Source organism: Mirounga angustirostris, unplaced genomic scaffold, assembly GCF_029215605.1.
Source record: "Mirounga angustirostris isolate CCGP_5_RB_7025 unplaced genomic scaffold, mMirAng1.0.hap1 SCAF_14, whole genome shotgun sequence".
In the NCBI taxonomy this organism is placed as follows: Eukaryota; Metazoa; Chordata; class Mammalia; order Carnivora; family Phocidae; genus Mirounga; species Mirounga angustirostris.
In genome coordinates, this window is record NW_026991722.1 from 24,641,656 (window position 1) to 24,663,662 (window position 22,007).

Genomic DNA, 22,007 nt, shown 5'->3' on the forward strand with positions numbered 1-22,007 from the left:
GGATGGGTTGAGGGGAGCATGAGAGTCAGAGCATAGGCAGATAAATAAGGCAGCAGCTGGAAGGGGACGTGGATTCTAGAGGTTTTTTGTTGTTGTTTTTGGCTGGGAAATGGCACAACGTGTTTGTATACTGTGATAGAAATGATGCATTTCAATTCTGCAGGTATTATTAAATGTCTCCTTTTCATAGAGGTTACATTCTATCAGGAGATGGAGAAATTGATACTCCCACAGATAGGAGAAGTGTTATTTCATTCCTTTTACAACAGGAGTGAAGGTAGAGTATGTACATGTTGATGCAGATGGGTTTGTAGATCTTAAGGTGGAAGGACAGGGGAGTTCTCTGGTTCCATGGGAGTGAGCTGAGCGTGGGAGATTGGGGATTATTGGAGGTGGTAAAGAGAGAGCTGTAGGGGAATAAATTCCCCTGTGGGACTGGAGAAAGGATTGCTGGGCTGAACTTAGGGTTCACTGGAAATTTGTGGTGATGAACTTAGAGCAATGGGAATGGTTGTGTGTTGCTCTTCAGCTATGTAGATCTGCTCTGGGACATGGAGTCGGTGGAAAGTTGGGTTTCATCAAGGTTGGTATTTTGCTAGGTGAATTTGATGGAGGAGGAGAGGAGTGGGGGAGTTGGGAAGGAGAATACAGGGGTCCAGGGGAGCGATCCTGGTGCCATCCATAGAATCTTAGCTGGGTGAGGAGGGAAGCAAGGACATGGGGGTTGTGATGGACATTGAAAAGGTGATAGACACGATAAGGTCAAAAGTTGTGTGAGTCTGGTACTAGAGGAGATGACCTGGAAAGCTGGGAGGTGGTAGCCCGGGAGTGGAATGCATGGAATCAGAGTTGTGCTAGTGGTGCAATTATTGGTAAAGAGAACGCGTGGCAGGGTACGGCCATGGGAATGGCTAGTTGAGGTCGGAGAGAGGAAGTGAATAAGCAGATCCGGGCCTTAGAGGCATATTATTGGGTGGCTTGACTGAGAGTAGGTTGAAATTTTAAAAATGAGGACCGGAGTAGCGTTGAGGGAGAGACAGGGAGCCATGTGCTCAAGTTACTAGAAAATGAGCAGAAGGGACAGTGATGTCTGTAGATGACTGTAGCAAGGCTTGATGGGATGTTGAAAGGTCACTGGAATGTCTGGAGAGAGGTAGTTGAGAGTAGTAATGAAGAGTCCTCTCTGTGGTACATGGGTTGTAGAGAGAGAAAAAGCAAGTCACCACTTGGTAAGTCTTCTGAGAAAGAACTGTCCTCAGCTGTGTGATGCAGCTTCAGATCTCTTGGCTGATCCAGGTAAACAGGGATGTAGGGCATAATAGAGTTAGTCCTAATGGTCGCTTAGGGGAAGGTAAGTAATCAGTTCTAATTATAGCTTTGGACAGTTTGTCCTAGTGAGGCTTTTGGCCTCATGGCCCAGGAGGAAGGTGTCTTATCTGAGGGACTCCAAGCTCTGTGAGTCTCCTTTATATCTTGCTGGCTGGTTGCATCCCAGGGCGGGGAGAGTGTCTTGTTGGTGGTCTTGTGGTCTTACCAGTTATGCATCACTGTGTTCTGGAGGGCCAACCAGAGAATCCACAACCTCTTAATTGATCATTCTGAGGCTAATTTAACAAATTTATAACTTAAAAAGCTTAAAGTGCATCATTTAAGACCATGACCAATTCGAAACAAAAGGGGTAGCGCAGGAATTCCAAACACCTGTTGTGTGTGGGTCTGTGTGTGCAGGTATGTGCCAAAGGAGCTTTGTGGCACAAACAAGCATTGCATAGCAGCCAGGCTTTGATAGGCTTACTTAGGGTTTCCTTAAGCTCTAGTAATTCTTTTTTCTAGTTTATAAAAACCAAATACAGTATCCCATGACTGATTTAGTACGTTAATAGTAGGTCAGTATCAATCATAGGTAAACCTGAAAATGAATCTTATATAATGGTCATTCTTTTGTGTGAACATCAGAAAGGACTTGAGTTCTTGGCCTGCTTGGGGCCCTTCAGAATGGGGCAGTGGAGTGAGCATTCCTGGAGAAGCACTGTCCTGCGAGCCCCTGGCAGCCCGTCCTCCTTCCACCCTCACCTCACTCCACGCCTTCAGCTGAAGCTCTGGGTACACAGAAGGGTCGTGCCTGACCAGCTTTGTGTGATACCATTCTATGCACTGAAATGCCTTCCTCCTCTCCACCTGCATAGCTCTGTCACTCACCTGCACACCCCAGGTCACAGGCAACTGCTTTGGGAAGCTCTCCTGGAAATGCCCTGGCAGAACTAGGTCTTTTTTCCCATGCAACTGTTTAATACTCTCAGTACATCGTTTTACAACAATACTCCTATCTCCTCTCTTAGGGTGGTGGGCCCCCTGAATGTAGTGCCAACAGTGTATTCGTCTTGAAGAATCTGAGCCTGCTTGCCAAAGAGATAATATAGGACATGTTTATTCACCATAAGAAAGGGGCAAAATGCCCAAGAGAGATGGTTCCTTAGGGGGAAGTCAAGAAAAGGCAGATGCATTACCAAGATGGACAGAAGGTAGGAGAACCAAAAAGACAATCCACGCAAACACAACAAAAAAATACAGGGTTCTGTGGATGAGGTTGAAAAGTAGAGAAGTCTGTCTAGATAATTTGGGGCCAGATTCATTTATGAACCACAGAATGCTGTTCCTTGCAGCAAATCGATTGAATTTAGGCCTGTTCTATCCCAGGTGCTGAAGATCTGATCTATGGTGACGTTTAAATTTGTAATTCACAACTAAGGCCGGGGCTGCCTTTAGTGTTTTGGAGCCAGAGAGACGTGAGGGTAGTGGGTGAGAGTTTTATCTGCCTTAGACTCAGAGCAAATGGGTGCAGATCTGCTTGGCTTTATTACTTGAGTAAGGAACTTAGCTTTGAGCTTAATTCATCTGTAAAATTGGGCGAATTAATGATAATGCTTGGTGAGGTTTTAATGTGATTAGTATAGGTCATCATTAAATGGCAGAAGCTGCTCTTTTTCTTCCTCCTTAGTTTCCTTCTCTTCTCTCATGCCCCCTCCCCTCAACAGTCTCTGGAGTATGGTGGTCTTTAAACATTATTGATCATCCATCCCATCAGTATAACCTCTTATAGCAGCCCCCTGATTTAAGTGAATTGATTTATAAATTATATAATGCATTGTTATACTAATGTATCATGTACATTGTAAGACATCTACAAATTGATGTTTTCTGAAAAATATAATTCAATACAAATTTTAAATATTTAAAATTGTGTTTAACAATATAGAAAATATATTTTTTAAAGATTTTATTTATTTATTTGACAGAGAGAGACACAGCGAGAGAGGAAACAGAAGCAGGGGGAGAGGGAGAAGCAGGCTTCCCACGGAGCAGGGAGCCTGATGTGGGGCTCGATCCCAGGACTCTGGGATCATGACCTGAGCCAAAGGCAGACGCTTAACAACTGAGCCACCCAGGTGCCCCGAAAATCTTTTTGATATTACAGAAATTACTAATAATCATCTGGATGAATATTTAAAAGTCTTGCTAATCATGATGGCTTCATAATGTCATCATTTAATATCGAAAAGAACAGTAGATATTTATAGCCATGTTCACTGTTAATAATGGTGGATATAGGGCGCCTGGGTGGCTCAGATGGTTAAGTGTCTGCCTTTGGCTCAGGTCATGATCCCAGAGTCCTGGGATTGAGTCCCGCATCGGGCTCCCTGCTCCGCGGGAAGCCTGCTTCTCCCTCTGCCTCTCTCTTTCTCTCTCTCTGTCTCTTATGAATAAATAAATAAAATCTTAAAAAAAAAAATGGTGGATATAACTGTATTTCAGAGTCATTTTTTTTCAGAGATCTGATGAGTATTGTCTTTGTTTTTATTTTACAAAATGCCTCCAAAAGGGCCCACACAGGTAGTAGAAGATTTGGCTCTGTTGTCTTTTGTGGTGGTGTTTGTTTATAACTTGAATGTTTACTATGTATTCTTTCTATCTGTGATTTTTTTTGCCAGAAAGTTTAAAACAGTTCTATATCTCCATTATTTTTAAAATAGATGTTTATGAGCATCAGTTTAGTTAAGCCTAGATAATTAAGCCTACTAACCCATGAAATGTGTCTTTATGCTGCAAGAGAAGGAAGGAGTGAGTTGCCTGTGTCACCCCTGCTGCAAGCAGGACCCCTGTTTCTGTTCACAGTTCCTGGGTTACTGGTATGATAGACACGTGACTTCCTGACAGATTGGTTGAGTGTGGGTACCAGTGCCAGTCTGGAGAATGCATGCTGCTAAAGCTTAGTGTCTTCATATTTCTTAGATGAAACACAGGGTTCTCCTGTTGTTTTTGCCTCACTCACTTGCAGACTACTAGTGTTAGTGTGTGTATTAACTGCATGTTGAATTATATCAAATGCCTTGGGGATGTTTTTTTCAATTTCATGAGTACTTTCAGACCATTTGATCTACCGTGTTCACTCTTGGTTGCATATCCCAGATTTACCACTTGTAACTTTCATTTTGCCAACCACTTATATCTTGGGAACTTTTTGGATTCATGAATTTGGAATCCTCTTTTTCAAATATTTATGGATGGATGTCCTCTCATTTTAAAGATTCTAGTTTCCCAGTGCCTTCCAAGTTCACATCCTGCTCTTTGATGGTAGGATGTCTTTAAGGCATTTAAAATTCATTTTAAAGTTGAAATGATCAGTTTTGAGAAGAAATTCTTTCCATCTTTCCTTGAATGTCGTTTTCAACCAGGAATTGGTAGTTAGAGATTCTTGGTTTATAATTCCCAGAAAAGTAACACCTGGAGACCTACATGGAAAAAATGGCAGCTCCTGAAGGTAGGAATAAATCTATGCTGTATACTATAAATCTCTACTGCATCCTACATGTGCAGTCATTTGATTTATATTTACTCCTTCACCAGTGGAAGTTGAATGCTAGCATAGGCAGTCAGTCTAAGATTTTACTGGGTAGAAACTTATTTGTAGATTACAAATTGATTCTCTTTGGTTACTGATACTGTTTAAGTTTATTCTCTGTGTTTTTGAGTATTAATCCTAGTGTTAATCTAGGTAGTTTCTGATAAAATCTTATACATGCTTCACACTTCAATCTTGAATTTTATTTGGAGAAGGTAAAGAATTTCATGTGATTATTTTTATGTAAAATAAATTTAGTCTGCAAAAGTGAAAAATTAAAAATTACTCATTGTTTTCTTATTTAATATAAAAATTGTACTAGGTCCTGGGGTGTACAAAGGAATTGAACCACAATGAAGAATGGAAGCCCCACATCTCAGGGAACCCACAGTCTAGCAACAAAACAGCCAGTAAGCCAGGAGTATGCAGTAATATGGCCATGTGCAAGAGACCAGAGAGGTCTATAGTAACAGTGAAAATTCTAGACATAATAAGGCCCTATGATTTTCACAGGGGTGACCTATTACATGGTTGGATCGCTTCAGCTGAAGGAGAAGTGAATGGGTGTATTTGGTTAAAGCTTGTTGAAAGGTACTTCTGTTACTCTTCTCTCATTAACACACACCTGCATTGTACGTTTGCTGGAAATGCCTCATCACCAACATATGGAAGGGTGGCCAGGAATGCTGGCCGAAGCATCATGGGCAGATGTTGTGGGGATAGGACATTTTTGGTTTGAAGAGGGGACTCTTGTGGAGGTGTACCTGCCAAAAGCTTAGAGATGTGATGTGTATCTCCCCAACTTCAATCACATCCATGCAACTACTATGATTTTGTGTTATGTGAGTACAACTTGAATTTTCATTCACTTATTTCACTTTATTTATTTATTTTTTCCAGGCTGCTTTTTTTTTTTTTCAAGATAGATTTATTTATTTGTTTGTTTGTTTATTTATTTGACAAAGAGAGACACAGCGAGAGCAGGAACACAAGCAGGGGGAGTGGGAGAAGCTGGCTTCCCACGGAGCAGGGAGCCCGATGAGGGGCTCGGTCCCAGGACCCTGCGATCATGACCTCAGCCGAAGGCAGACGCTTAATGACTGAGCCACCCAGGCACCTCCACTTACTTCACTTTAAAATAGTTCATTTTTTCAAAACCTTAAGCATATTTTTACTCTATCCTTATACCAGATGGTAAGGTCTTTGAAAATTGAGATAGATGAAAATTGAGATAGATGAAAATTGAGATAGATGAAAATTGAGATTGATGAAAATTGAGATTATTTATATTTCTAATACACATAACTATTGAACATTTCTTTTTTTTTTTAAGATTTTATTTATTTATTTGAGAGAGAGAATGAGAGACAGAGAGCACGAGAGGGAAGAGGGTCAGAGGGAGAAGCAGACCCCCCGCCGAGCAGGGAGCCCGATGTGGGACTCGATCCCGGGACTCCAGGATCATGACCTGAGCCGAAAGCAGTCGCTTAACCAACTGAGCCACCCAGGCGCCCCGAACATTTCTTTTTAAATGCCAGACTTAACCATCCCTGTGGTCATCAGTGCATTTTTTGGGGAAACACTGCTTTAGGGGCAAACATTGGAACTGATTGAATGAAGTTACTGGGAACTAGATAGGGGCCTGTTCTGGAAGGGAGAGCTCTTGGTCCTCTGAGCTCACAGGGCCCCTTTCTCATTTCATGGGTCAGTTAATTTGCCTAATGTCTTTACATGAGATAGGATTTATCTCTGAGGATACTAGATTTCATTTTGTTTTTCTTTATGCTTTATGTGTCTGATGCATCTTAGGATCTCATAAATGTGTATTTTAGGGATGTGTGATTGTGGAGTTTCACTGAGATAGATGAATTCTATTACCTTTCATTGTTTTTCCTTTCAAAAACAGGTATCATCTTCATAAATACTGAATTATTTCAGTGGACTTTTTTTCAGTTTTTCTTTGACAGTTCTATTTCCTTATAGGAATAAAAGTTTAAAGATTTTATATATTTATTTGAGAAGGGTGGGGAGAGTCAGAGGGAGAGAGAGAATCTTAAGCAGACTCTGCGCTGAGTGCAGAGCCCAACGCAGGACTTGATCTCATGATCCTGAGATCATGCATGACATGAGCCGAAATCAAGAGTCAGATACTCAGCTGACTGAGTCACCCAAGAGCCCCGGGAATAAAACTTTTTTTTTTTTTAAAGTTCCATATGGCTTATATAATGCATCACAGATTTTGACAGACTTCAGACTACAAAGGTGGATAAAATGTTTTACTGTCCTATCAGTTTTTAAAACATTTTCCTCTGTTCCTTTATGGTGTATTTATTTTTTTCTCTTTTTTGAGATGGTCAAAGCATTCCTTTTGGGAGACAGGTTGGGGGTAGTAATATCATGTCGTTTTGTGTTAAGAAAATTGAATTTGACTCAGACTTGTTTTAGGAACTAGCAGTCATCAGATATTTTAAGAGGGCTTTGAATGTAAACACATGTAAAAAAAAAGTGAAACTATTAGTGACCTTCCCCCCTCTCTCCCAGTACTGTAGTATGACCAGCTGTAGTTCAGGGTTGTGTATGTTGTTGTTTTATGTTCATTTTAAAAATGAAAAAAATAATTGTTGCCAGGGATCATGTTTTCTTTTTTTTTATTACAGTTTTTTTTTCAACACGTAGTACATCATTAGTCTCAGATGTAGTGTTCAATAATTTAGCAGTTGCGTATAACACTCAGTGCTCATCATGATCATGTTTTCTTAACAAAGTTTGTTACGTAGAAAAAGGAGTCACTTGGGCGCCTGGGTGGCTCAGATGGTTAAGCGTCTGCCTTCGGCTCGGGTCATGATCCCAGGGTCCTGGGATCGAGTCCCACATTGGGCTCCCGGCTCAGCGGGGAGCCTGCTTCTCCCTCTGACCCTCTCCCCTCTCATGCTGTTTCTCTCTCGCTCGCTCTGTAAAAAATAAATAAAATCTTTAAAAAAAAGAAAAAGAAAAAGGAGTCACTTGAGGACTATCCCTCCCCCCTTTTTTAAGGAGAAGCAGGGAGAGAGGAGGGAAGGGGAAGAGGGAGAGGGAGAGAATCTTTTTTTTTTTTTTTAAGATTTTATTTATTTATTTGACAGAGCGTGAGAGAGCACAAGCAGGGGGAGAAGCAGGCTCCCCGCCAAGCGGGGAGCCCGATGTGGGGCTCGATCCCAGGACCCTGGGATCATGACCTGAGCCAAAGGCAGACGCCTAATGACTGAGCCACCCAGGCGCCCTGAGAGAGAGAATCTTAAGCAGCCTCCATGCCCAGTGTAGAGCCTGGTGCAGGTCTCAGTCTCACAACCCTGAGATCATGACCTGAGTCGAAATCAAGAGTCAGATGCTTAACCGACTGAGCCACCCAGGTACCCTGTCCTGTATAGTTTTGATGCTTGTCATGTACATTGCTTAGTTTGTCCTTTATAAAGATAGTACCCACTTACAGTCCCACCACTAGTGTCTAAAATTACCTGTCCCATCAGCATTAAAGTACTATAATTTAAAATACAGGATTAAAGCTGATTTTGGCAGTATTTAGAACTTTAAAAATAGCAAGGTTTTCCTTTAAATAGCAAATATAAAATTGTATTTATACACTTTTAAAAGTATCAAATATAAAAATCTGTGTTACTTATACATTTTTAAAATATCCTTTGGTAAGTAACTGAAATAAGAAAGTGAAACCGAGTAAGAGAAGTAAAGGAACAAAAGAAGTCAGAGCCCTAAGGATATAAAACATGAAAAAGATGTATCTTTTCCATCAAGCAGTTCACAGGAGGTCTTGGCGTACGTGACATGTGTGAGTGTAATGGAAGTCAGTAGTGCCGTGAGTGATGGGGAGAGATGTAACCAATGTGCTGGGAGAGCAGCTAAGAGAGAAGTTATTTTTTGCTTTATGTGTTAGAGCAGACAGATGTGTTTTGGACCTTGAAAGATTTTCCAAGCTAGAAAGGAAGTAGCAGAAGAAATGAAAGAAAATTAAAAAATGGGAGGAAGTGGAATAGCATCTTGGGTTGAGTAGTGAACTCCTAAGAAGTCTATAATAATCTATTTACTGATAGATTTCTGGACTATTTTTTTTCTTCAAGGATCATGCGGACATTTAGATAACATTCTTTTTGACTCCCACAGATGCATTGCAGTTGTTTGCTTGTTTCTGTTTCATGTTCATTTCTCCTTTGGACTGCGAGCTCCATGCCTAGAGCATCAGTGTCATTGGGTTCATCAGTGTCCAGTCCCATTTCTTGCACTTTGCCCAGTCTGTAGCAGGCCTTTACTAAATGGGGAATTGAATGCATATAAGTGCATAGGCAGTCAGGACAGAGTTGAGACAGCAAGTTTCCTGCATGGTTGGTATGTGACCCTTAATAGAAATCGACTTCAAAGAAGTTTAGTGATCATCAGACAAGTATTTTTTTTCCATGCAAATGTGTCTAACTGGTGATGGAACTGTTCTGTGTTTTGACTATCGATGTCCATATCCTGGTTGTGATACTGTACTATAGTTTCATAAGACGTTACCATTAGAGAACAATGGATAATGGCTACACAGGAGCCCTTGTGTTGTTGTTGTTTTTTGTTTGTTTGTTTTTACAAGAGCATATGAATCTACACTTACCTGTAAAAGATTTTAAAAATTATGTACAAAGAACTTTTTAAAAAAATGATGGTTCATTAAAATCAAAATGTCTCTAACCAAGCAATAATATTCTGGAAGGTTATAACATAATTATGTTAGGATATTGGTTTGGCTTTTCATAGAGGTCAGATACCAGTGGCTTGAACAAGATAGAAGGTTTACACTTCTGTCACATAAAAATCTAAGCTGGTCCAGGGGTGTAAGCAGGTTTGCTTCCTGAGGTCATCCAGGGACCAGAGTTCCTTCTGTCTTGTTTTGCCATCCCCTTGGGTGGTGTCCTCATGGACAAAGTTGAATCTGTCTGCCTCCCATAAGCCTTGGTTCCAGCCCAGGGGAAGGATGAGGATATGAAGAGAAAATAATTTCTTTTTGAGGATATGACCTAAAACTGCATATGCTACTCCCAGTCATATCCCATTGGCTGAAATTTAGTCAAATGACCATAGGGTGCTGCAAGAAAGACCAGGAAGAAATGTAGTCCTGCCCAGCTCAATCCCAGGGCATTTTATTAATAAAAAGGAAAAAAGGGGAGCATGGTATTAGGATCAAGGAGCTGGCTTTGCCCCAGTGTTTGCCCTGGAATGTATGTTCAGTTTCTTTATGGGTAACACTGTCTTTTCCTACTGTTTTACTACATATAACATAGGTAAAGCACAGGTGTTTGAAGAGTTAGATATATTTGTTAGACCATTATGGGTTTTGTTTTTTTTTTAAGATTTTATTTATTTGAGAGAGAGAGAGCAAGCATGAGTTAGGGGAGAGGCAGAGGGAGAAGTAGACTCCCCGCTGAGCAGGGAGCCTGATTCTGGGCTCAATCTCAGGACCCCGAGATCATGACCTGAACAGAAGGCAGACGCTTAACTGACTGAGCCATCCAGGTGCTCCTGTTAGACCATTATGGAAATTAAAAATTAAAATTGGATTGTGGTTGTTTGCTCGTCTCCCCTTTTTGCTGTTAACTTCCTCAGAGGCCAAGTGTGATTTTCTTTATTCTTTGTACTTTTGGTAACGGGCATAGAGCCTCACCCTAATAGGTACTTACCGCATACTTATTGACTGATTATAGTCTTTTACCTGTATTGATTGAAATGTCTCTAGCAGAACTTTCATACATATTTCTCACAGCTGACCTGCTTTCTCCTTAATACTTTCCTGATATCTGATTTGTTATATTACAGGCCCAAATGTATGACTGTGACCCTTTTAGCATGTTTTTATAACCACAGATGATATAGTATCACTATTTTTTTTGGTATAGTTTCAGTTGAATAATTAATGTTATGTATTTGTTAGATAGAAGAAATCAATTTAGTTTGGCAAGGAGCATGTTTAGTAACATAAAAAAGCAGTAATTTACCTTAATTTCATTGTCTTAATAAAATAATGTTTAATCTTGAGTTCAACACTTTTTCCGTTGAGAGGTTTTTTCCCTTAATTATTTTGTTGATGTTCAGGTTTGTCATACTTTGTATTTTCCTCACATTTTTATTGTTAAGGATAAATAATTTTGAGTCATTGCTTTTAAAAAATTGAATCAGCAACACCAGATTTGTTCTTTTAATTTCAGTACTTTTTACTTTTAGTTAGATCAATTTTATTTTAAGAGTTTATTTGGAGGACCTGAGGGATACAATTAAAAAACTTGGGAGACCATCCCTAATTTGCTTTTTTAGAACAGAAGGAAATATACTGTAACTTTCCCTTATTTTTCTGGTGGAGAGAAATTTTGTTTGCCAACAGGAAAATGCAATTCCACTAAGATTCTTGGGTCATAGATCAGAGGCTTGGATCAACAAAAAGAAACGAACTTTTGGAAGAATTCTGGTCCAACATTATGGGCCAGTTTAAACTACAATGTAGGCAATGGCAGGCTGCCTCCTTTCTCCCTATAAAGAAAGGCAGCATCGCAGTAATATTTACCAGGGAAAGGGAAGAGGCTGTGTTTGGTGGGGGCCGGCTGGGCTGTGCTAGCTTCTCAATAAAGAGTTAGTTTGACATTATATGTAGCTTCTCAGCCAGCTTGGGGAAACCTGAAGCCGGGGGGCCGGGGGGGTGCCCTCAGAATTTTGTGAAATTTGTCCAGTGGCAGTCAGCTCTTATTTCTCCTAGTCATGAAGAAGCACAGCTCTGAAGAGAATCCAAAAAACAAACAAGCAAAAAAACCACTTATCTTTTACCTTGGAGCGCACTTTGTGATTATTTTTCTTGCAGATTGAACTTCCTAATTGTGTTTTTCTTTGCTTGCGATCCTGGAACACACAGGTTGGTGGATGTAGGGGTACACAGTCACGGAGCATACTCTGAGTGGAAGGAAGTGACTGGAAAGTTTTTATAATGTTAAGATAAACAAATCAGTCCCAAAGCAAATAATACTTGGCAACTGGTTGTACTTTCTTAAATGATTGGAGTTTCTTATGAAATGTTTCAAGTTTTTCAGCTCTATCATGAACACTGTTTTGAATAAATTTAAATTTGTGATGTGTAATCAATTAGTAGTTGATAATTTTTATTCAAATGTCCAAATTTTCCTAATGAAAAGTAGGGAGCACAGTAATTAACAGAAATTTTTCTTCTGTCTTTCTCAATCATCTTAAAATCTTTCCTACATTTTAAAAAAAAAATCCTTCAGCTAACTTCTCTTGCTGGGCCTCAGGTTTGCTTGTGCCTACACTGGAGGTTTATACTGAATATGCTCTGCACTTTGAGCTTCCCTGTATGCACCTTTAGGGACCTCCAAAACTTGGGCAGGAAGGCTATTTATCCTCCCCCGCCCCCCAATAACAGCTTCTTCAGAGTAAATATTAAAGTCATTCCAGTGACTCACAGAAAAAGTTTGGGATTTGCAGGACCACAATCATGTAAGAAATGATAAATTGTTGGGGCTCCAGGGTGGTTCAGTCGTTAAGTGTCTGCCTTCGGCTCAGGTCATGATCCCAGGGTCCTGGGATCGAGCCCCGCATCGGGCTCCCTGCTCGGCGGGGAGTCTGCTTCTCCTTCTCCCTCTGCCTCTCCCCTCTGCTGCTCTCTCTCTCTGTCAAATAAATAAAATCTTAAAAAAAAGATGATAAATTGTTAGGTATCCATGTGGTAGTTTTGTATGGTGTGTTCAATAGAAAATGTAAAATATTAGAAATGAACAAATGTTCACTCAGAACTGTTGATGGTATCAAGAAGAAATTAAAAGTATCTGCTTATGTTAGTTGAGGAAAAATAACATTTCTCAGTTTTGCTTATTTTGCCATCTATTTAAAATTTCTTTACAAAAGCATTTAATTTCCTTAACAAAGGTGTTCTTTACAAATGCCATCTGCCCATGTAATAAGTAATAAAAAAAAACTAGACGAGTACAAAGACTAAAATATCACACCCATTACCACCACCCCAGGTCTACTCAGTGTTCACGCGTTGGCGTTTATCCCTCCAAAATTGTCAGAAGGTGCTTTTTAAAAATAACAGTCCTATCGCAAGCGTGTACTGCATCACATTTTCGGGGGTTGGTGACCAGGAATTTTCTTCCTTCCCTCATTTCTTTTGTTAATGTTTCTAACTGAAAGTTGTGCTTGAACACGTCCATGTTGTAGGAGAGTCAGCTGAAAAAACACGGAACGAAGTAAGAGACTCCTCAGGTCCCCTTCACTCTTGTCCACGATCAGAGCTAACTGCAGTTAGCAGTGCGCCCTGCCAGGCACCTGGAGCTGCCCTTACCTGCAGAGGGATGTATCGTTAGAGTTTTTAAAAAACAAGTGGGGCATATTATTTGGGTGCATATATACTGTTCTGTGATTTGCATTTTCACCTAATGATATATTGATGAAGTTTTTCCATGTTCTACATAATCATTTACCCATGGAGTCTGTATTGTTATGTTTAATTTTATTGTTTTACATTTATTTCTAAAGAACTAAATGGTTATATTCTTCTTACAAAAATATACAAATAAAGCAAAAGTCTTTCTTGAATTACACGCAGAGATAATTTCCGTTACCAATATGGTGTACACTTCGTCCTTCCTGTTCTTTTTTTTTAATTTTTAATTTTAATCCCAGTATGGTTAACAGACAGTGTCCTATTAGTTTTAGGTGTGCAGTATAGTGATTAGGCAATCCTGTACATGGCTTAGTGCTCATCACAACAAGTGCAGTCCTGAATCCCCCTCACCTATTGCACCCATCCCCCACCCATCTCCTCTCTGGCGACCATCAGTTTTGTTCTCTGTAGTTAAGAGTGTTTTTTGGAGTCCTTCCTGTTTTTTGTTTTTGTTTTTAACATTTACACACACACACACGTGGTTTTGGTGGGTAATTTTTAAATTATTACCTCAGTTTTCCTGCAGCTTGCCTTTTTTTTTTTTTTTTTTTTTTTACTTAGCAGTATATCTTGGAGATCTTTCCTTGTTAATACGTGGATATCTTAACTCATACTGTATTCCATAGTATAGATAAACCACAGCTTATTGTAAACATTTACTGTTGGTTAACATCTACATTGTTTCTGTTACCTGACATTTATAAACAATATTAAATACATGCTTCTTTGTGTGCCTGTTCAAGTGTTCTCTAGTATAAGAAAAAAGAATTGCTGGGTTGATGGGGGTGTGCATTTTTAATTTCAATGAGAACTGCCAAATATCCTTCAAAAATCTGGTACCACCTTATTTCTCACTGTTGGTGATTTTATGTATACCATTACCAGTCTATGTGTTATAAATCTTTAAAAAAATTTTTGTTTTCTTGGATGATCTTACCACATTAATTTCTCTTTATTGCTTTGAATTTTTAGTTCCCACTTTTATTTCGGATTGTTGGCTTTCTTTACTGATTTACAGGAGGTCTCTCTTTAAAATAAATATCTTTTTCTGTTTTGTATGTTGCAGGTACTTCTTTTCTCTTACTTGTTTAGGATGTATTTAATCACATCTAAGTACTTAATATTTTAACTAGTCAAATTACTGTTCTTTTTATCTTCTTGAATTTTGTTTTTTATATAAGAAAAAGGCTTTCTCAACTCAAGGTTTATACACATACTTTTATAATTAAATACTGGGGAAATGACTAAATTCTCTTGTCCCAGAGGCATTTCTAGAATTTTGTTTTTTTCTCACTGATTTGGAATACTACCTGTATCATAAGGTTAATTCTCAAATATATGTGGTTCTGTTTCTGAACTTGAACTCATTTCTGGTCCATCAAACTAATTTGTCTACTGCCAGTATCACACTTTTAAATGACTTCACCTTTATAAAAGTCTTGCTGTTTAATCAGGAACATTCCTCCCCAGGTTAGTCCTTCTTAAAAACTGTTTCTGGGGTGCCTGGGTGGCTCAGTTGTTGGGTGTCTACCTTCGGCTTGGGTCATGATCCCAGGGTCCTGGGATCAAGCCCCGTATCGGGCTCCCTGCTCAGCGGGAGGCCTGCTTCTCCCTCTCCTACTCCCCCTGCTTGTGTTCCCTCTCTTGCTGTCTCTCTCTCTCTGTCAAATAAATAAATCTTAAAAAAAAAAAAAAACAACTGTTTCCTATGTATTTTTATATCCAGCAATACTTTATTCTGTATTACAAAATATTGCATAAATTCCTCTTGGCATTTTGATAGTGGTTGTATTGCATTTTAGATTAACTGAGGGGCAGTTTGGCAGTATTGCCTTTTTTTTTTTTTTTTTTTTAAGATTTATTTATTTATTTTAGAGCATGAGCGGGAGGGGCAGAGGGAGAGGGAGAGAGAATCTCAAGCTGACTCCACGCTGAGCATGGAGCCCAACATGGGACTCAGTCTCATGACCCTGAGATCGTGACCTGGGCTAAAACAGTCGCTCAACTGACTGCGCCACCCAGGTCCCCTTGTGGTATTGCCTTTTTGTCCAGAAATATGTTGTATCTATGTATTAATTCAGATCTTATATGGCCTTCAGTCTCAAGGTCTGTGGTTATCTGCCTGAAGGTCTTACATATTTCTTTTGTGTTAATTTTTAAAGAGTTTATTGGGTTTGTTGCTATAGTGATTGGACTTTGTAGTTATTTATTGCTTGTGTGTAGGTGGGTTTTTGATTTTTTTATATGTTGATTTTTTAGTCGTAGAACTGTACCAAAACCTATTAGTTCTAATAGTGTATGTTGATTCTCTTGATGTCCTAGGGAAACTCTGTCTGATAAAAATGTGAGCCTAGATGCAAACCACATATGTAATTTATAATTTTTTAGTAGTTGTATTAAAAAAGTAAAAAGAAACAGCTGAAGTTTATTTTAACGATACTCTAATGTAATATGTCGAAAATACTATAATATCAACATGGAATCAATATTAAAAAAAATAGTGCAAAATTTTTACTTTTGTATTAAGTCTTCAGAATTCAGTATTTTATACTTACAGCAAAATGCATTTGGGGCTAACCACATTTCAGGTGCCCAGTTCCCACAGTGGCTGGTGGCTAGTGGCTACTCTATTGGACAGTGCACGATCAGGTTGCTTGCAAATAATGGAATATTTTTCCTTTTTTCAGGGGTGGGGAGAAGGTCTGTTTTTTTCCCCCCTTGCCTTAACGCTTTTGCTTGGAGCACCGGTAGTATGATGGTGATGTTGGTGATATTGATGGGAGTTCTTCCAGTGCGTGACCACTGTGGATTTCTGATTAGATAGGTTTTAGAATTGAAAGAGGTTACTTTACTTTTCTAGCTTGTAAGAATTCTTAATAGGTTTTAAGTTTAATTTTAAAAGTTGGCTAGATCATCTTTCCCTCTGTCTTTTTAAATGGACTAGAAATACAGGCATACCTCATTTTACTGTGTTTTGTTTGATTGTGCTTTGCACATACTGCCTTTTTTTTTTTTTTTAAAGGTTTGTGACAATCCTGCATCAAGCAAGCCTATTGGCCCCATTTTTCTAACCACATTTGCTCATTTTGTATCTCTATGTCACATTTTGGTAATACAGTATTTCAAATTTCTTCATTAATATTTGCATTGTGATCTGTGATCAGTTGTTACAACTAGCAGAAAGCTCAGATGATGGTTAGCATTTTTTAACAATGAAGTATTTTTTAATTAAGGTATGTACATTGGTTTTTTAGACATAATGCTATTTTTCACACTTAATACACTATAATATAGTGTAAACATAACTCTTATATGCAGTGGGAAACCAAAAAACTCATTTGATTTACTTTATCATAATACTATTCGCTTTATTGCAGTGGTCTGGAACCAAACCTGCAATATCTCTGAGGTATGCCTGTAAATCAATACATTTCTAGAACGATGAACAATTCTTGCATTTCAGAGACAAAACTTTCATGATCGTGATGCATTTGTTCTTTTAACAAATTTTTCTGTAAGATTTCATCTGCTTTTGTTTGAGTCTATCTAAAAATCTCTTTGCATTTCTCCCTCTTGTTTTAAATGCAGTCGTTACTCAGTTTCTGTATCAGGGAGATTTTTCAGGCATTGTCAAATGAGTTGTGTAAATATGCCTCTTGTTTTGTACTTTGGAGCTATTTATATAATACGGGAATTGTTTGTACTGGGAGGCTCGGTAGACTTACTTATAAAACATCTGGACTTGATTTGCTAGCTCTTTGACTCCATTTCCCACTCTTCTAAGGTAATTTGTCCATTCAGATTTTTGTCTTTGGCCAATTTTGGCATTTTGTATCTTCCTAGATATTTTAGTATTTTGCTTATGTTTTCAAATATATTGGTATAAAATTGTACATGAAATGTTGTTATAATTATGTAGATGTTTTGATATATTAAAAAATCTAGAAAGATGTAGGAAACTTAATAGTGGTTATCTATGGGAAGTAGAAGTGGAATTATGGGAGTAGGGAGTGGTAGTCTTAAAAAATTTTACATCCTTTGGCAATATGAGAATTTTCAAGTAATGAACTTGTTTTACTTTAATAATTGAAAAGAGTGTTATTAAAAAGTATAGAATATCATACAGAAGTATGTATATCCATCTTAATAGTCCCAGCACATCTTAACTGTGTGTTTTCTTCTCAAGCTGGCCTCTGGACTGTCTTCACACTGGGTGGCGTGGGCAGCAAAGCAGCTGCCTCTCCAGAACTTTCTTCCCCTCTGGCCAACCAGAGTCTCCTGCTTCTGCTGGTGCTGGCCAACCTGACTGATGCTGCAGATGCACCAAACCCCTATAGACAAGCCATTATGTCCTTTAAGAATACACAAGGTTTGTGGTACTTCATTCATGCCCTCCCTCCCTCCCTTCCTCCCTCTCTCCCTCCCTGCCTTTTCCACGCTTATGGTGGAGCCCAACACGGGGCTCGAACTCATAACCTTGAGATCAAGACCTGAGCTGAAATCACGAGTCAGATGCTCAACCAGTTGAGCCGCCCAGGCACCCCTGAATATCTTTCTAATGAGGAAAGAGGGTATTGCTTATCCATATTGTTTATTGTTTTATAGTTGTGGAAATGATTCTCAATTGTATATTTTCATATTGGTTAAAGATGAGGAAAAACTTAGACTCCTCTGTATTCACAGGAAGGTCAAATGAATCTTAGATGAGAGCTGTGGTTCTTTATATCCATTTAAATTTACATTTTTATCTAGAGATAACAAAGCCAGCTTAAGTTTGCTTAATTTAGATCAGACTGTCCTACCTATTAGGGATAGGAACTAACCAGAAAACTCCAAATGATAGGTGGTTGGAAGTTTTTCATTTAAAGTCTGTATTCCAGTTAGAGTTTTATAGAACTAAATATTAGAACTCAGCAAACTTTTTCTGCAAAGGGACAGATGGCTTTGTGGGGTCATGTGTTGTCTGTCACCACCTCTTACCTCTGCTATCCTGGTGCAAAAGCAGGCATAGATAATAAGGACATGAGCATTGCTGGTTTCCACTAGAACTTATTTCCAAAACAAGTGATGGGCTTGTCTGTGGGCTCTAACTTGCCCTGAAGTAGAGCTTGAGTAGTTAGTTCCATGTTGAAAGAATAATCTCTAATCAAAAGATTACACCCCATTAAAAAAAAAAAGGGGGATTATACTCTGTAGGCCAAATTAATACGGTAGCTAGATTTTCAAGATTTATGGAATACCACTATACTTAAGGTGGGTAAGAAGTGAAGTTATTGGATAGGAACATTCTTAAGGCTTCTGATACGTGTTGCCATGTTCCTTTCCAGAGTTCTTATGCATGTTTTTTAATAGTGCATGAGTGTGCCAGTTGGGGGTACCTTTGCCAACTCTGGTATTATTATTTGTAGGGGAAAACAATAATAGGGAGTCTCTAACAATTTCATAGATAAAAAGTGAAAACTCACGTATCTGAGAGTACTTTCCTATTCCCATTACTATTCCATTGTGGCTTACTGGTTAAGAAAGCAAGTTTTGGAGTTAAGCAGACGTAAGTTTACACCACACTTCTGTCACTTCAGAGCTGTGAGGCCTCCTACAGTTGGCTTAACATCAGGCCTCACTGGCTTTGTCTATTAAATGGTGATAACATCACCTAATAGGATTTGTATAAGTACCATACAAGGTAAGGTTTTAAAATGATTAGCTCACATTTACAACACAGCCCAATGTTCTGTATATGGTATTTATTGTCACTTTTGATGCTCAGGCCAGATGTTACTATGTAGGGTTGAACCTTTTTGGGATAGCCATTTTTTTCGTGGATTGTTGGGTACAATGATTCTGAACATTGACTTTAGGGTTAGACTGCCTTGGGTTCATATCCCAGTTTTTATTCTTTAAAGACCAGTGTTTTTATCTGTAAAGCAGGGGTTATAATCTTTACCTCACAGGGTTCTTATAAAAATTAAGTGGGTTTTTATCATAGTACAGAGTCACTATATTATTGCTATAATTTTAAGAAGCAGTATAATGTAGTGATGCCAATAGAGGCTGATCTTTGTTTTACTTGGGGCTGATCTTGGCAAAGTTAATCTCCCCAAGCCTTTATTTCATCCTTTGTGAAACTGATCAAAATGATGACATGATCATTGTATGCATTAAAATAAGGGCTAGTACATGTAAAGCTGTCAGTATAATAACTAGTTCATAGGACTTCTTAGCTAGTAATATTTAAATGTTATGGATACACACAACATACATATTCCATTTGCAGCCATGTATAATACAGCTGGGTGAGCACGTTACTTCGCTTCCAAAATCTTCTTCCACTGAGTGTTCTGTAGATGCTGTAGTCCTTTTCGCACTCACAGATTACATGCAATGCTCCCTTTCACCATCCTTTGCAAAAATAAGTTAGTCACATAAAAATTATTTTTAGAACTGTCAAAAATACAGTGTTAGGATTGAAAAAATAACCTGTATTTTATTATTTTGGTGTTTTTTTTTTTTAAAGATTTTATTTATTTATTTGACAGAGAGAGAGATAGCGAGAGAGGGAAAACAAGCAGGGGGGAGTGGGAGAGGGAGAAGCAGGCTCCCTGCTGAGCAGGAGCCCGATGTAGGGCTCGATCCCAGGACGCTGGGATCATGACCTGAGCCGAAGGCAGACACCCAACGACTGAGCCACCCAAGCGCCCCAATTTAACCTATATTTTAAATGTAGGAGGAAAAATGAGGGCACTTTGTAGTAAAATTGAAGACTTTTTAAGATAAATCTCACAAATGTACAGTTTAGAAGAATCTGAGAGGTTATGGGACTGTGCAATCAGATTGTGTTGACACACATTTCTTTTTCATGAGTAAAACTTTTGGACATGCTAAAGCAGTGTTTTTTATTTATTTTTTGCTAGTGGTTCTGGTTTTTTTTTTTTAACCTTGGTTCTTTTTAAGATATTAAAGGTACTAAAATATCAACTCATTGTGCTGTCATGTTCTGGTGTTTTATCTGATAAGATTATACTTTTCTCCAACTCTATTGACCTGTTTTTCCCTCCTTTTTGGCTTGCTAACTTTGCTGGCTTCAGTGTCTAAGCAAGTCCAGTTAATTGGTAGGAAAGGGCACTGTCAGTTTTGCAGTATCAGGAATGTTCCCACATGGGCTATGATTTATGGTTTTCATCATGCTAGTGACTGTTTTTAAAAAGGTTTACCAAGAAATTATATACATTTTCCAGTAGTTGTTTGAGATTTGATGTATCCTACTGTGGAAGCTAATGTTGAACATACTGATGCTGATAATACTTTAAAACTAGCTACGGGCGCCTGGCTGGCTCAGTCAGTGGAGTGTGCAACTCTTGATCTCTCAGGGTCGTGGGTTTGAGCCCCACGTTGAGGGTAGAGTTTACTTACTAACTAAATAAATAATAAAAATAAGAATTAAAAAAATAAAACTAGCTAACTGCTATGATGTTATCCTAGCTATTTTCTTCATAAATGGATTAGTGACATTGGTGAATGAGCCATAGTTATTCATTTTAAAAAAATTAACTCAGCTTGAAGTCCTTTTTTCTTTTTAACCCTTACAAGAGGATTTTCTGTTTTATGTAGAAACTTTTGTATTCTTTGTCTCAATATTTTTTATTTAGGATTGGTGGTCATTTAGTTTTGGTAACAGAACATGTAAGATGTCATGTTTATATCTGTTAGAGCGCTTTTGGCCTGAGCCCGTAGTTCTGTTTATACAAGCTCCTGTGTTCTTAAAACCAGCTTAATTCAGCTATATAAATGCAAAAATCATAATAAAGTTGAAGTATGTGACTTAGTTTAGTTGCTTTTTTAATATTTGGCTTTTTAAAGATAAAAAGTTACTCTCAAGTGGTATTTGCACATAGATTTATAATCATTGGAAAGCCTTGGTTTAGATAGTACAGAGAAATAAACTGTCCCAGGTTGGTTTTTTTTTTTTTTTGGCAAGAACATTTCAGTTCTACTGTCTCGGCAAATTTCAGTTACATAGTAGTGTGATCAACTCTAGTCACCATGCTTTACATTAGTTTAGTTCTTTAAGTAAAATTTAAAATATAAATTGAAATTTTGAACCGGAAATGTAGTGACATACAAAGTTAATGGGAATTGAATTGTGCACATTAACAGTGTTCTTATTATTTACAGAAGGCCCGGTCCAGAAAATACTGACAAAATTTTAAAAATTTTGTGGTTTGTGTGTTCCAGATAGCAGTCCTTTCCCCTCATCAATTCCACACGCTTTCCAGATTAACTTCAACAGTTTGTACACAGCTCTGTGTGAACAGCAGACATCTGACCAGGCAACTCTCCTCTTGTACACGTTGCTCCATCAGAATAGTAATGTTAGAACATACATGTTGGCTCGCACAGATATGGAAAATCTTGTAAGTATCACACTACACAGTTCATGCTTTTTGTATGGTTTAATCTTTTGGAGAGCCGTTTCTTTTCTCAGGAGGGGTAAGTATGTTTGGCTGGTTGCAAAGGTAATGCTGGAGAGATTGACGGGGAGCTGCCACGAGGCACAGACAGGGGTGTGAGGTTTGCAGTGTGGGCGGCCGTGCACGTGCTGATGTTGCCGCAGAGCAGAGAGCACAGCAGCACGACCCG

The 22,007-nt window shown here is 38.6% G+C and overlaps 1 protein-coding gene across 7 annotated transcripts in view; it reads left to right on the plus strand.

Annotated features, from left to right (window-relative positions):
- DYM (dymeclin) overlaps positions 1-22,007 on the plus strand; it is a 353,838-nt gene that overhangs the window by 115,018 nt on the left and 216,813 nt on the right. For 6 of the 7 annotated variants that reach the window (XM_045886744.3, XM_064577625.1, XM_045886741.3 and 3 more), the window contains 2 exons: positions 17,557-17,739; positions 21,603-21,781. In XM_045886744.3, the coding sequence (XP_045742700.1) occupies positions 17,557-17,739; positions 21,603-21,781 (362 nt within the window). The remainder of the gene's footprint in view (positions 1-17,556; positions 17,740-21,602; positions 21,782-22,007) is intronic. The other variant, XM_064577626.1, reaches the window with a different exon arrangement.